The sequence below is a fragment of the Ptychodera flava genome, chromosome 10, assembly GCF_041260155.1.
Source record: "Ptychodera flava strain L36383 chromosome 10, AS_Pfla_20210202, whole genome shotgun sequence".
NCBI classification, from domain to species: domain Eukaryota; kingdom Metazoa; phylum Hemichordata; class Enteropneusta; family Ptychoderidae; genus Ptychodera; species Ptychodera flava.
The window spans coordinates 12,490,833-12,507,482 of NC_091937.1; the positions used below are offsets into that span (position 1 = coordinate 12,490,833).

At 36.8% G+C, this 16,650-nt stretch overlaps 1 protein-coding gene across 1 annotated transcript; it reads left to right on the forward strand.

Annotated features, from left to right (window-relative positions):
* Nucleotides 1–412: 412 nt before the first annotated feature.
* LOC139142036 (toll-like receptor 13) lies at nt 413–8,643 on the forward strand. Its single transcript, XM_070711835.1, has 2 exons — nt 413–619; nt 3,063–8,643. Exon 2 carries the CDS (start codon nt 3,147–3,149, stop codon nt 6,852–6,854), a length of 3,708 nt encoding a protein of 1,235 aa, XP_070567936.1. The 5' UTR covers nt 413–619; nt 3,063–3,146; the 3' UTR covers nt 6,855–8,643.
* The last annotated feature ends 8,007 nt before the right edge of the window (nt 8,644–16,650 follow it).

Sequence of the window (16,650 nt, forward strand, 5' to 3'; positions counted from 1 at the left end):
CCTGTTTTCGCCAGCACGCCAATTCCGCTCAGCACCACACGACAACAACAACACGAACTTAGCCGAACATACTTTCGCTTGAAGATCGGCGTAAATCCGTAGATGATTTAAATATCGCTTAGGCTGATGTAAAAATCGGATATGTGGTCGTGATTCGTCTCATAATATGATGACTACGTCAAAACTGCTATGCACCATTTATCAGATACTCCTTTCATTTAATTTATTATTTTGAATGCGACAGGTGGAGAAAAGGTGTTGTTGACACGTTAATCTGAGCAGCCAATCCAAGCGACCAATGATTTGCATCACCAAAGTGTTATCCAGGTCATCTGCCGCCCTTATCAAAATGCCATAGCCCCTCGAGATGTGGAAGTTATCATCAGATTTCATGGTCAGCCTTACGAATGGTAGGTGTTCTCACGAATGAATACAAAGTATCGTCCAAAAATGTAATCGACTGTTGTTTTCGAGCATGGAAACAGTCTGACGATGATGAAATCCTTCAAAACTCTACTTTCAATTTATCTGTATTGGGATCAATAGGCGTATCATACTCTGGCATTGCCTATGTAAGTGTTGTCTTTCCACAGATGAAGCTAAGCTCAAGTAATCTCAGGTAAGCTCAATCAAAGTATCCTACATCTAGGTCCCAAATCAGAAGGCTTATTTACATCACATAAAATATATTTTCTTGGAAACTAGTCACTCGTTTTTACACATTTAAACTACAGAACAAACAAAACGATAACGACATCTTTGCTGTATTGTTTGTATATTGAGTGCCTCGTAAACCAACGCATCCCTGCACATTGTCCTCTTGATATCTTTTGCAGAGCATGCAGCAACCTAAAACCGTCATACATTACGACAGTCCAAAAATGATCAGCCACAACAGAGTTGGCTAAATAAGTCAAGTATTGAATTCCCGAGCAGAAGGTTGCACGACAATGTCAGCGTGGGTATAAATCTACCGTTAAACTGTGATTTAATCCTTGTCTAGTACTATGAAACATGTCATAGCAGTGACATTTGTTTTGCAACCCAACTGAAGCCTGTTTTAGAAAAAAGTATAGAAGCATATCTAGTTGATCTGTGACTTTCACAAACTCTGACTTAAAACATGGGTTGTTTATGCTTAATGTTAACCATATTTCTGTCTTTACCGTCAACCATACACTCCAACAATCGTTGGCAGTCACTTTGACAGACTTACCGAGTAACATGGAAATCGGTACAAAATCGCAGCAATGGTTCTATCTCAGTAGGAGAGAAATCCCTAAGCAATCGAACGACATATCGGACGGCACAGCGATTTAATAAACATAAAACATGGCAGGACAGAGAGCAGGTGGCCAATGCCGTGTTGCCATATGCTCAATTGCTAAATTCCGTTTATCTGTGATACAATCCTGGTTCAGTACGATGAACGATTACATTGCTAAATTTGTTACAAGCGGGAGGGGGCATTCGGACTCATTGTACTGCTGAAGGTTTGCCGTACCGAGCACGTCATGATACTGAAGTTAAATATAGGTGATACGACCTCTAGACCTTTTATGTATAGATGAGGTTTTCAGAAGTGTAACACATGGGTTACACTTCTGAAATAGATAAAGAAAACGGAAGTTTACATAGCCCATTTGGATAGAAGAGAAAATTGAACACGATTGGAACTAATTTGGAATAATTGGATTTTCATATTTTGTAAATTTCTCAAAAGTGTGAGGTGCCACATAGCTAAATGTCTCAATATTGCAAATTACTCATAAAAACAAGTGTGTATTGTATAAAGAAAAGCAGATGAGATAACATTTGTAGATTAAATCGACATTACTTCACCATCCAATTATCCCAAATTAGTTCCAATCGTGTTATTGGTTTCTAGTTTTATTCTCTGTAAAGTTGCTTCAATGTTTTAGTTGTTAGATTTAGTTCTTAGATATACCCCAAATTATACGGACAAGATGATTTTAAAACTACAGAACGAACAAAACAATAATGACGTCTTTGCCGTATTGTTTGTATTTGAACTGCTTTGTAAACCAGCGCATCCTTGCACACTGGCCTCGTGAAGTTTTTTTGCAGACCTTGTAAAAGGTCGGTCTTAACGAGTACGTCATGAAACTGAATTTAAATGAAAATTATGAGACCTCTTATGTGTAAATGCAAGGACTGTCAACACATCGGTTACACGCCTGAAATAGATAAAAAAGTGGAAGTTTGAATTGGCTTTTAGTTGTGTTCTTTCTCAATATGACTCTAAAGCAATTCCAGCAATCATAATCACTCAAGGCAAGTAAACCACCAGGTCAAAAACAACAAACAAAAATCCACTGACCCTTGTCACGTATTTGTAACATCAATGAGCAAATTCCATAGAAAGCTACCTGACTGATGCATTTTGCATCTTTGATTTAAAGGGGAGGGGGAGTAAATTTGTCAATTTGTCCTATATGCTATGTCATCACAGTCCTTAATGTACATTTAGTCAGTCAGCATATTGTAAACATAGCAATTTATATCAGTAGATTAAATATTTGCTATCGTTATATGAAGTACACTGACAATCCTTCTAATAGGCAATGTAATTTTGTGTACAGATAGTAAAAGATCTTTTGAAAGAATACTTAATACATGCAGCCTCGAAGAAAAGTACAAAAAGGTATATAGTACATCAGCTGATCAATGTCAGTGTTACTTAATAGCTGAAGAAGAGTGAGAGGAGAAAGAAAAGGGGAAAGAGAAAGGAGGAGGAGAAAGAGAAGGGGACTGATCATGTTTATGGTAGCAGTGGCAGTGATTCATTAGCCCCTTCTTGTTTCACTGACTGTTGTAAGAGTTATGGATACTGATTGAAAACGTTCTTTAAAGTATTTTTGTATGATAGGTTTTTTAAGAAACATATTGTAGTTTTCTGGATGGTAAGCACTTTTTAAACAGCATATTTATTTATCATGAAACGTCTTTATTTACTGTTGCAGATCATTATGTATTTTATGTTGACTTAATTAAATATCTATTGTTATGTATGAATGAAGTATTATGTTTGTAACTTGCAGGTTACTCAAGAATCTAACGCTTATCCAAAGTTTCATCACCGTTGAAAACCGAGTCTGACGAACCAAGGAAACAAATTCATCATTATGGCTTCTTCCTTAGACCACACATCGAGCCTTTTGTTGAAGACGGTGTTGTTTTGTTTGCTCGTTTGTGAACTGTTGCCTTCAGGATTAACAGACAGGGATAAAACAGGTCCTCAAGTCACTTACAAGTACTGCCTATCCCTACCAAATGAAGACAACATCAGAGGGTTTCATTTTGACTGTTCAAAATCGTATCTGGAACAAATACCGGATTTTTTGCCAACTTCTACGGTAGACTTGTACCTTTACAGTAATCAGATCAAAAGGTTAGACAAAAATTCCTTCCAGCCTCTGTCTAATCTTAAGAGGCTTAATCTTAGCGATAACAGTATACGTGTTATCACAGAAGAGAGTTTCTTATACCTACCACATCTAGAAGTGTTAGACCTATCCTTTAATGGTATTCGAGCAATTCCATGCAAAGCTTTCAGCTTGCTCAATAGTTTGAAAGTTCTTAGGATTCTTGATGTCGTTAGTTTAGAATTTGAAAGCTGTTCCTGGGATGGTGTAATGTATCTGACATCGTTAGAAATGAGTTTTTACTTTGAAAACAAGTCTGTAGATGACTTTCGAGGCCTCAAAAATATCGAAACATTGAGATTGTGGGTTAATTATGAACGAAATGATACTGATCCTCTTATCCATAATTGTCTGAATATATCATTATTCAACAACCTACCGAATCTGAAGCACTTAGACTTGTCGTTTGGAAAATTCTCATGTCTTGAGGGCCCGGCTATCTCAGACTCCAATAGGGTAACGAATGGCGTAACTGAGCTAGACATCCGTTTCAATATTAATCTCACGGAAATCAAACCTTCCACTTTTATAGCCATGAAAAATTTGAGACACCTGAATCTTGAAAGCTCGTTTCGCTTGGGAGCCATTGAAGCATCTGCTTTCGCAGGTCTTCATGGTCTAGACTGTCTTATCCTCAATAATGGAGCACTTTTGACATTGAACGAAAATCAATTTACTCATCTGAAGAATATCAAAATTTTGGATTTGGCGGGATTCATCAAAGTTCCAACACTTTTGGCATCTACATTCCGTGGTTTATCTCAACTAATGTACCTAAACCTATCACTTAGCTCCATCAGCGTAATTGAACCTTCAACATTTGATGACCTCTATAGCTTAGTCCATTTGGATCTATCGCTAAACGAACTTTCGAGCATCACTTCACAAGTGTTTCGTGGCCTTAAGAGTCTTTCCTACTTGAATATCGTTTCGTATCCTATAACCATTAGGCCTTCAACCTTTCAGAAACAAAACAAGCTGGAATACCTTTGCCTATCCAACGATATGAAAATCGATGCGCTTGAGCCATTCCAATTTCTAACGTCATTGGATTGGCAATGTCCGTTTGGTATTGACCATCTCGCCCCGAAGTCTTTTTGTGGTATTTACTTGTTTTATTATCTCAGTGTCAGCAAACAGTACAGCACTTTAAGCGATTGGATATCTTATTTTCCAAGCCTTAGAAAAATACGATTTTTTACTTTGGAAGGTTTTTCTTCTGCTAAATTCCCATTGAAGTTAGAGCTTGATACCATTACCTACTTAACAATACTTCCGTACAAATCGGATACATTTGTCTCCATTTCGCTCTTTATACCTCAAGATGTAGATTTACTACAAGATTTTAATGCCTGGTTCAGATACGTGTCTGAAGAAAAGTCATCAAATTTAACACTGTCCCCTGATGAAATAGTTCCAAAACTGATAAAAAATGTTTTTCAAAATTCCAAAATACAGTCGTTAAACCTAACAATTGCGAAGTACTTGATGCCAGTATGTGATTTTAATGAAAATATTGAAGTAGAAACATTATTCTACAATAGCGGCACTGATACAATGGAAAACGTTTTTTCCTGTTTCAAGGGAATACGAACTCTGTACTTGAACAACAGTGCATCACCGCTAAGATACCTAGAGAGAGAAACGTTCAGAGGTTTAGATTCGCTTCAAGTTCTTGATCTGAGCAGGAATAATATTGTGTTTGTTTCTGAACATATAATCCGTAATTTGCCAAAGCTCAAATACTTAAACATGTTTCAGAACTCACTTTCAGTGAACGATGATGTTTTGGCCAACTTCTCCACTCTATCGGGTTTCCGTTTCGATTGGCATAGCGAAATTTATTCATATTCTCGAGGCTGTTGTCGAGAACTTGGAGCAAAGTATTTTGCCAACCATTTTCCATTTGGTACGAGCGACTGTATTACTCAACGGCAAAAAAGAGATGTGTGTAATTTTTATTATCCCGACAAAGTTTGGACAGTCTGTGCTTTTAGAAAGAACGACAAAAATGGCAAATATAAATTCTATGACCCAGATTATAAGATTATGTGCAATTGCGATCCGACCAAAATGCATGTTCTTCACATGAGAACTTCTAGTATTTCTTTTAGTGCAAACGAGATCTGGTTCGTATCATTGATTGAGATGAAGATTAAAGTAATTGACCGTGTGTACTCTGTGCTGCATGTACCGTCATTAATTTATGTCGATCTTTCTTACTCTACCCTGAACATTAACAATGCACATATAAAATTTAAAGAAACTGATAATATAAAAGTCGCAAACTTTAGCCATACACAGTTCGATAAAAGAAACGTTTATGAACAGTGTAATATCGAAACAAATCAAGCCATTTTTCAATCATTTGTAAATTCAGAATTCTTAAATGTATCATATTCTGGAATAACCTATCTCTGTAAGTATTATTTTCAACAGTTGACGTCTTTGAAAGTATTGGATGTTTCGAACAATGAGATTGAATTTGTTGGAAATGATATATTTGCTTATAACTCAAAATTGGAAACGCTCGATCTCAGTAGCAATAAACTTTCCATTGTAGACCCCAGGGTTTTCGACAATCTGACAATGCTATCGCTTTTTTATTTTGAAAATAACCCTTTGGATTGCCATTGTGAGATGGCCATTCAAAGTTGGATGGAAAATACTGAGACGCTTTCTTTTACGTTAGACGGTTCTCTTCCGTGGCAAACCTATCAATGCATGGAACCAAAAGCTTTATCAGGTAAACCAGTTATGATGATTGATGAAAACAGAATAGAATGTTATATGAAATATTTTGTTCCAATATCATTGATGCTATTAATAGTGCCGATTATCTTGATAGGTCGTGTGCTTTGGAGAAAACGTTGGCATCTTGTATATAATGCATACAAGAGAATTAATAAACTGAGACAGATGTACCCACTCTACTTTCGTTTAGAAAACGAAAGAGAGTATGAGTTCGATGCCTTTATCAGTTTTTGTGAAGGGGATTCCGATTGGGTTGACGAACAGCTCCAACCTATACTAGAAGACGAACTAAAATTCACACTTTGTATCCACACACGAGACTTCCACGGCGGAAAGGATATATTCGCAAATATAGAGGAAAACATCAAAAAGAGCAGAAAGATTATATTTGTAGTGTCAGAAAATTTCGTGAAAAGTTCCTATTGTGATTTTGAAATGCGATACGCGTTCTCGATGATGTTGCATGCGCTCCATAATGAGAGTATTCTTGTATTTATCATGTTACAAAAAGTGCCCCAGAAAGATATGTCTGACATACTGAAGTTCTTTGTCAATACCAAAACTTACCTTGCATGGCCAGATAGGGATGCAAACAATGTCGAAAGAGAACAGTTTTGGCAACAACTGAGAGAGGTTGTCACAGACGAACAGTAACTTTCCTTCAAGAAAGCATATTGATTTGACCACAGTGCTACCTGTGATGTTTAAGGGGAGATTTTAACAGAGTTTCAACGACACATACAGTAGATGCGTCAAGGACTGATTCTTGGCATAGTGTGTAATTATTTACATATGATTGAAATGTACTATGACATGATATCCGTGTGTTATAATATAGATTATTCTGTCAAATTATTTGGACAGGGGAAGAAGGGCATAGTATTATATTTGCTGCATGCAATGTTGTTTGCAGTAACTACATCGAACAAACTTAAAATCAATGGCCGACAGAGTGAAACAAAATTTTATTTCAGTGTAAATTTATAGTAGTATCTTGTAAACACTTTTTATAGTTTGACGTTCCTCGTTGATATGAAAGAAATACTATAAAATCTCTCAGCCGATAGCTCAAAACCAGAGGTAAGGAGTTAATTTGTGTAGAAAATTGTTAGCGTTGTAACTTGTTACTCTATTAGAATAATTTTGATTTGAGTACTTTTTCCTACGCCTTTAGACAAATTTCTTCTTCAAGTAAGTAACTCTTCATGTAAATATAGTCAATTAGTTAAATTATAGAACCACAAATCGCACTACATTATGTTAGTAATACATTCTTAAGCCAAGTTCAGTAATGTATTGATTACTTGGTTATAAAAATTGTGTGTGATGTATGATAGCGAGTATATATGATCGAGTGCATCTTGAACTCTGCAGCGAGTGGAGGGGTCGCGGTCGGAAAATTATTGAACCACTCTTGCTAAGGTCGGGAATTAGCCGAGCGGTTTTAACAGTGATGTTTTCGCTGGGTAAATGTGTGCCGCGCGTTATTGGCTCGAGTGCGATAGAGAAATTACTGTTAGCTTTTATGCTTGAACACAGAAGTGTTTATAATACTTATGTAGACAATAATTTAGCTATATTATAGTGGCTGTAATTTTTGAAGGCACATTTTTTACTTTTATCCAGAGTTGTAACACTTGTTTATGAGCGTTTGCCTCGATATCTATATCTCACTTTTGTGTGTTACGTGAAATATCGATGTAGATATTTCACTTTTGTGCGTAAAACTACTTTAGAAACAAACGTAACAAGAACGATACAAAATCGTGGAAAATGTACCCTTTGATAGGCGTCTAAGTCAGGTTCTCTGCGTACATGTAAGTTCCTTTGTAACGGCCAAGCAAACAGTAACATAGTTACCTCTAATATCTAAGTAATATTTTTTATGGCTTATTATTTCAAGTAAGTATTTCATGCTGGTGAATTTACATGTAATAAAATTTCGTGTTTATATTAGAATGTAATATCTTTTACTTATGGTACAATGTTACCACTGCAGTTATTTTTAATTATTATAGTAACACTAGCATTTGACCTCTATGGTGACAATATCGACTTCTCACAAGAAGAACAAGGCTGTTAATCATAAGAATTTTAGCGTTGTAAGCTGTCATGCTAGGATCACATTAACAGTGATTATCAATGAGTACTGCTATCAATCACAGTGACTGTTAAGGTACTAACATAACGATTTTTACAACTTGTATTTCATTCAGTCTGTATCCTTTTTATGAAAGTGATATTCCATTATATTCATACTAAACATTTTGTTTCTTAATGTCATCATTTTATTTTAGTTAATTATCACTGTATATAACAAGATAAGATGTAATTGCATTATTCAGCCATTTTTTTCAAAATAAAGCTTTTTCATAATACCGACACATTTCAGACTTGTTCATACATATATGACTGTGGAATATATTTTAGCACAAATATAAAACTTGAACACTGAATCTTCTGTCATATGAATGTCATATTATCATGAAAGAGCAATGCCTGCATTACCGATATGATTATATAATTCAACTTTGTTTACGAGCGGGCAACGACTGTTTTCTTGAAATGTTTCTCTGTATCATTGCAGGTACAAAGAAATGGTGACACAATGATCGAGCATAGTAACACATGCTCATACTGTACCGCGATCACTTGGCTCCCTCATTCGACAAAGGGGTGTGAGAGAGTGTTTGACGGGGAACAGTACGATTTTTGTTTTATTATTAATTAATTGCCATTGCAAAACGTCTTTTACGAATTGTAATTATCATATCATCAAATATGCAATGGTATTACACTTGATGTTGTAGAGGTAAGCCAAGGATAACTTGATTGGTATTTTCGGTAGCTCATGGTTAATGTACTAACAAATAGATCCACTGTTGGCATTGGCAGATTAGAATAATGTGCGACGGATGAGACAATGTGCAACGGCATATCATATATGTATATGTAATTGTATAAATAACTTTTAACTCAAAATTGAGTACACTTGAAAAATACCAGCCTCCTGTTTAAAATATTTAAGATAGCCGAAAAATTTACCGAAGAGGTGTTGGGTAAGAAAAACAAACACAAAGCAAATTTCAGTTGAGAAGTTCTCTGTTTGTCCACAAACGTATATTCTTTAAGTTAAACCTGTTACAAAGTCATAATCATTTAAGCTGTCGTGCTGTTGACTGCACACCCTCGTTTTGTCTTCACTTTCTCTCATGAAATTTTGATAACAAAGTGAGTCTGTTTGGCTGCTTGGATAATTTTATCACTGATGCCATATTGCCGGGTACTTCCGCCACTTCAATGAGTTTAGTCGTAGCCCACTTCATCGGGAACCGAAACCCTGTGAATGGAGTACTAAATATGTAAATAAAGAATACACCCTATCTTTCTCTACTGATATATACACTGCACACTTCGACAATCATCTTACTTCTTGTTGAACGACATAATTCTGAATATTTGACAGCCATCAGACGAATCACTCTTAACTTTCAATTGAACTAACTTCTATGTAGTTACTACAGGGCACGCACTCGGACAAATACGAAACAATTACTGTGAATGTTTGCGACCTTTAGTTAACGAGCTTGACAGAGATATGCATGTGACTTTCGAATATGTTTGTATCATTATATGCAGTAAATGAAGGCATCTTCACAGCAGTTCTACCTTTGATAGTGATACGGTATAGTGAGACGTTCAATTTGGTTTCATGATAACGGAAAACATGGCGACTCATATTATTAGATCATATTTTGTTACATCCTATACTGCATAAGCTAGTGAACGTTCGCTTCGGTATCGTTTATAAGCAATACTACTGATTAAAGTATAATGAATCATTTACCGAAAGAGGAACCATGTTTAGATTGAGGTAGGAAGCACGTGTGTCCAGCCCATAACAAAATAAATAACATGCAAAGTCATGTGCAAATGCAAACAGTGTTTTGATATTTCCCTTTGCTCGTTAAAGATGATAGCTTCTCTTTATGTTCGTGTATTTTTAATAACATAAACACACTGGATCAGTGATGAGACCCTCCTTCCTTGTTCGTGTACACGGCTCTATAATCACTATGGTTTGAATCTCATTGCAAATGCGCTAGGGCGGCGTGGCTTGTATGAGGACCTTTATCAGAGTATGAAGGTAGGCTCACTTCCTACCTTCCATTTCAAAACTTCAAGAGACCATCGCAGACCCCTATCATAATTATGAATTGCATTATGGGGCATTGTATTTACAATTTATATCGCCACAGCGAAAAAACGCACGATAATAAAATAACAGTTGTCATCTATTGGATTTTTCTTACCTGCAGCTTTGCCGCCAGCCTTTAATATAATGAGACGTCAAATTCTTCATCCACATTGCACTGTCACAAACAAAAACCAAACAAAACCCTAGTAAAAGATGTGTATGCAAACTACACACAAGAAATAACATATAAGGTGCGAATGACTTCCCGAGGGGGCATATGATCTTAGCGGCACTTCGTAAAGGCAAAATGTCAACAGGTTTAACTCGAAGAACACGCCCATGCCTCACTTTTTGTGGGCGATAATTTTCAGTTGAAGAGCGATATGAACATATATGACCGTGACCGTATTTATTTCAAAGTAAAGCAAGTGGGAGATCTCTGACGACACTTCCTATCGGCAGTGTTTATTTACAACGTGAACGTAGATTCTGCTGATTGAAAACCTAGGATAGCATATGTATTATGTTCAATTAGTTTTACGTTAATGGTGACAGGTTAAGATAAGAGAGGGGTCATATGTCACTCGAATCCTCGTAACCAAACAATTGCATCATTAAAGTGTAACCAGCCGCCCTAGTTAAACTACTACCCCTTTTAGAAGTTGGCGTCACCATCAAATGTCATGACGAAGAGCAGATTTTCACGCGAAGGAGTGGACAGCATTGTCCGCAAATGTAAGCCACCGTTTTTTGTGTGCATGAAGACCGTCGGGCGAAGATGAGGTTGATTTTCAGAGGTTCACCTTTAACTTACCTGTGTGGCAATAATTAAGTGTATCACCTTTGCATTGCCTCATACACTGACAAGTTCGTTATCTTTTCAAAAACGAAGTAATCTCATTCAAACTATTCTATCTGTTAGGTAGGTCACATGCATATCCAATTTAGCTAATCGAGGACACAGATTGGTGATTTCAAAAACAAACAAACAAACAAACAAAAACCCTAAATATAGAACAAACGATGGAGACACCTACCATGTATTGTCCACTTGCTCAGTTATACGTAGATCGAGCATCGTGTATAATTGATATGTGAGTATTTACGCAGTGAAATTATATATATATATATATATATATAGAGATGTGTGTGTTGTGTGTGTGTGCGTCAATATTTACGATGAACGATATGCATGTTTCTGTTTGTATGGTCAGTCACTCACAGACTGCTTTTGTTTTTTGACATTCAATTTAAAGTTCGACTGATTGACAATAAAACCAAGTACTACTCTCTATATCCTTCATTAAACAAAGCCGAGGAATAATCGTTAAATACTGTTGAAGTAACGCATCAACTAGACCGCGTACATGGAAATAGGAACACGTTACGACAGATAGCTTTGTCACGTTTATGCATTTAATAATTTATCTTGACTGCCGTGGGTTGTCCTTACACGCTACGTCATGAAACTAAATTAACAGGGAGGCGATTAGGCCATTTAAGTACATATGTTATCGCTGTTAAACATATGTCGAACCTCTTGAACAGATAACAAATATAGACGTTTACAGGGCACATGTGGTTACTGATAAAACATAAAAATATCCGTGTGCATTAGGCTCAGTATTTTCTCTAGTCTATACTCCTCAAGTGGCATAGATTTAACTTTGTTGTGTCATCAATTCCTGCTTATTTTTATTTGATATTTCTCAAAAGTTATTTACATGATAACTTAGAAATATTACATCTCGAAGTATACCGTACGAACGAAGGACACAGATTACTTGCTAACTATAAAGAGTCACATTTTTACAACTGTATATTTCTGAAAATTCTGTGTGTCATGATGTCGTTTATCCGTATAACATGCTACTTTTCATTCAATGAGTTAGAAGTGTTATACCGTTGAAGTATATCTTACGAATGCAAGAAACCAATTTAAAAGCTTACTGGGGGGAGTTATATTCTACTATAAACTTCTAAAAGTCCCGTGTTTCAATGTGTCATTATAGTTTATTACAAACAAATGTGAAAATACATTTTCTTGCTGGGTTCAATATTTTCATAATATTTTCATAAAATCAATATTGTAGGTTCACTGTTTTGGCGTTTGCAACATTAATGTTACAATTCTAATAAAGCTTCATTGACATGTAGTGCAGCTTTGGTATTGATGAACATGATTATTCAATCAGCATAGGCAACTCAATAAATTCTTGATCGGATGCAGTTTAAAAGATAGTCAGATAAGAGTCTAATATATTTTCATCTTAAGTTTCATCTTAAGGAAGAAGGATTTCATTGGGTTGCATAGATGCTGTAAATATGTTACTCCAAAAGATATTGCGTTTATGCTGTGAGGTGATACGTTCTGAATTACATTATTTGTTTAAAGTTAAGGCGTTTTGTTTTGTTTTCTTTTCTTTTTATAATAATATTATCCTTTGGTCATACATTATGTAATGTTGAGATACATGTTATTCAAATCTCTCGTCATCTTTCCACAACTATAGTACTATCTTGCCATGTTATGAAGTACGGCTGGCCACTGTAGACTAACAAGATTAGTCAGTTTTTCAGTTCTTTTGAAGACCGAGAATTAGAAATTAAGGAAACTCAATTTCCCTGATGATTCGTTCTTTAAAACCAGGTATTGTACCTTTGCCGGAAAAGGTGCTGCTTTGTCTCTTGGTTTGTGCACTGTTACCTTCAGATTTATCTGATCAAGAGAAAAGATGAGTAAATAAAAGAACTGTCATTCTGAACTGAAGAATACAGCAATGGCTTTTTTTTTATTTTGACTCTTCAAAACTTTACCTGACACAAATAGCTGCCTTGTTACAAATTATTACGGTAGACTTGTATACTTATCAAAAAAGCTAGATAAAAATTCCTTTCAGCATTTGTCTAATCTTAAGGTAGATAAATACCAAATCGTTCATTTTTCTGTCAAATTTTCTAAATTCTCTGAGAATACGCCTTGAAGTAAGACCCAGCATTGAGATGTGTCGCGGGTTCAAGATAAGGAATGGTTTCCGTGTAATTCATTATTTTTAAAAATCAAAACAAATGCTCGTGGCTATCCCGGTTAAATCGGGGAGCTTTTGTAAACATTGTGGACACATTTGCATTGCTATTTGCATAATCCCGCTTGAGTGACACAACGGTGCGTTGCACTAGCTAATATACATAGTGATATGCTGTGACTTCTCCAAACACCAGGATTACTTACATCTGTAAAAATAAACCGTAATTAAATGTTTGTCGAAGCTTAGTCCAATGAACAAGTATTAGTACAGTTCCAGACATAGTCTACACCAGAAAGTAAGTCATTTTTCTTAGTGTGGGCAAGACATCGTGTCAACGAAAATTTCTCAGCAGTGCGACGTTTTATCACTTTTTGCTTAGGGTTGGTCGGAGCTTGCACAGGCCGCTTTACGGTGGTTGACGTCTTTTTCGCAATCTTAGATAAACAATTACACAATGTTCATTCTAGGATTTAAAAACAACGGGCCACTGTTGGCCCCAACTGCTGTCCCAAAGGGGCCATTTTAGAAAACCGGGGGCCATCATCATCACACAAGTAAAAACCTTGAATTTTCTGCGGAAAATACTATAGTCTATCAAGTCAAGAAAAGGAGAATACTGGAGATCGGGCCCCTGTAACCAACTAAGCCCACTGCAAAATTGTCCCTTGTACGTACGCAACAGGCCCAACAATGGCAACAGCAAACCGTTGGTTTGATTCAATTGTTCACGTAACTTATGTGATGAATTTTGATACGTCGGACTTGAACAACCGTACAAATTGCTAAGGACTGTGATTTTGACTGTGGAAACGATCATGATCAAAGCTTAGTGCACCGGTAGGATTTCTCCGAGAGTGGTCCTCGATTTGCACGCATCGACAATTAGGCTACTCATACACTGATATAGAACGAGAGTGTAACCGGTACGACCTAAATAAAGTGATCGATACATCAACTTTTAAACATAGACGTATGTACTAGCAAATTTACGATCATTGGTTCTGGCCAAATGGTTTTACACAGCGGTGTTGTTCTATGCAAAGACCTGGCTACTCTGGAAAACGAGATGTGTCCGACCTAAAATGTGTTGCTCTTCAAAACCATCATGGAAGTTTTACTTGCACTTGCAGTGTTCAACGTTTCGTTTGTATGGACGGTAGACGTTGCAAACGCTTCAATTTAAGGGACTGCCCGATCATCCTGGGTTCATAAACTATACCGGCGTTAAAAATCCGAGTGTCGACTAGCTTTCCACCATTACGCAGCGGCTAGTGCCGTTGTTTTATATTCATCGGCCATGCCACATGCGAACGGCTCCAATACACCGTTGCCCCTACATCAGCCCTTTCTACCCAGCTTCCTTAGTATATGCTGTAGTGGGTATTTAATTGCAAAGGTTGATAGGTAACTGAATCGTTTTACATGTCACACTATGACTGAGATAATGACCTTCGGGGAGCTACACGAATGTGTGAACCACGTGAACTCTGCGTGATCGCCCCATTCATATAATGTTGCGCCCTTAGTGGCGCGTCAAACGTAGAAATGAGGGCCATTCCAGATTTTATTTCGCAATGGCGCGTCCTAGAATTAACTTTGTAATTAGTGCGATAGTACACTATCAAGTATACGGTTCTGCAATGTCTACATAACGTGTGAGCGGAGTGTGATCTGGGGAACGCAAACAAGTTTATCTACATATGAATTTAGGACACGCCCGCTATCAGTAATGACTGCTGACGGCATTGTTTTTCCCACTGAAGCCATGGGCTGTGGCGATGTGTCGACACGCAAGGCTCCAAAAATTGATAGTTTCCCGCGATTTATTTTATTTTCCTGGGACTTTTTTATCTGAACAACTGTCATTCCCGGCCGACATCACCACTAGGTAACAAAGTATACCCGTGTTGAGGCTCGTGCACGTTTAATTATCAAATGCCGTAGCGTAGAAGTATCAAAACATGTTTTTTGCGTTTTTCTCGAATTCAATGTGTGAATGAAGTACCCTTCTTTGGCACCTCGTCAATTAGCGCTCACAAACACCAGCTGCTTGAAATTCACACCGTCCATTGGAAACATAATGAACTCAAAATTCGTGTCTGGGATTTCCTTTATATGCCTTTGTTTTTTTTTAATGCGCTCTTAAAGGTGTTGGGCGATGGTGCTTTTCAAGGAATTTTAATTATCACGCCATATAATTTGAATGGAGCCTCCGAGCCAAAAAACGCAGACACGGTTTTGAAGGATATTGTCAAGGCTTGTCAATAAAGAAATTCCAACTGGAAATCTTGCAGCGTGTTCGCATTAGGCGGAAAAAACCGGTTTTTGGAAGGTTCAGCAAAACGCTTGTCTCGTGACTCTTATGCAAATAATGACCGTGTACTGTGCTTGGTCGGATAGCTCAGGGCTTTCAGAAAATGTATACTTTATTGAGATTTGGGACGTGTTCAATTGAGAAAAAATAAAAATCTGAAAGTGTCTAAAAGGTATTTATCATCCTTAAAGAGGCACTCCCACTTGGTGACATTTTAAAACACATTTTTTTAATGCCAACGGTCGATTGACGTGGCGGATCGCGAGATATCGATAAAAACATGTCATTTTCCGAGCGTATTTTTCACATCCGAAGTTTTACGATCGTTTCTGGTAATGACCCGAAATCCCCCGAAAGTGTGTTGTTGTGCTGAGTGACGATATTCTAAGGAGTCCAAAAACGTTCGAATGACGCAATTAATTTACCTCCTACTGCGATGACTTTATATACATCATTATCAATGCCTTTACCTCTGGTAATTCTTTTTTGAAAACTTCTCCTTAGTTTTTGTCGTTTTCATTATTCTCAATAAGTTGTATTAAATTTTTAAACAAAACCACATAGATATCAGTTTTTACGTGTAAAATATTAGTTGCCTCTGATGACTACATTTTGTTGTCTGCCACACAGTTACGCGTGGTTCGATACATAGCGGCCGTGTTACAACCGATAACGTAGTAACTAACCGATAACGTAGCAAACCCGATAACGTAGTAAAAATTTACCGATAACGTAGTAAATCAACCGATAACGTAGTAACGAACCGATAACGTAGTAAATTTTTCTAACCGATAACGTAGTAAAAATTTACCGATAACGTAGTAATTTTTCTTAACCGATAACGTATCAACAAATTTACCGATAACGTATCAATGAACCAATAACGGATTAAATCAACTGATAACGTAG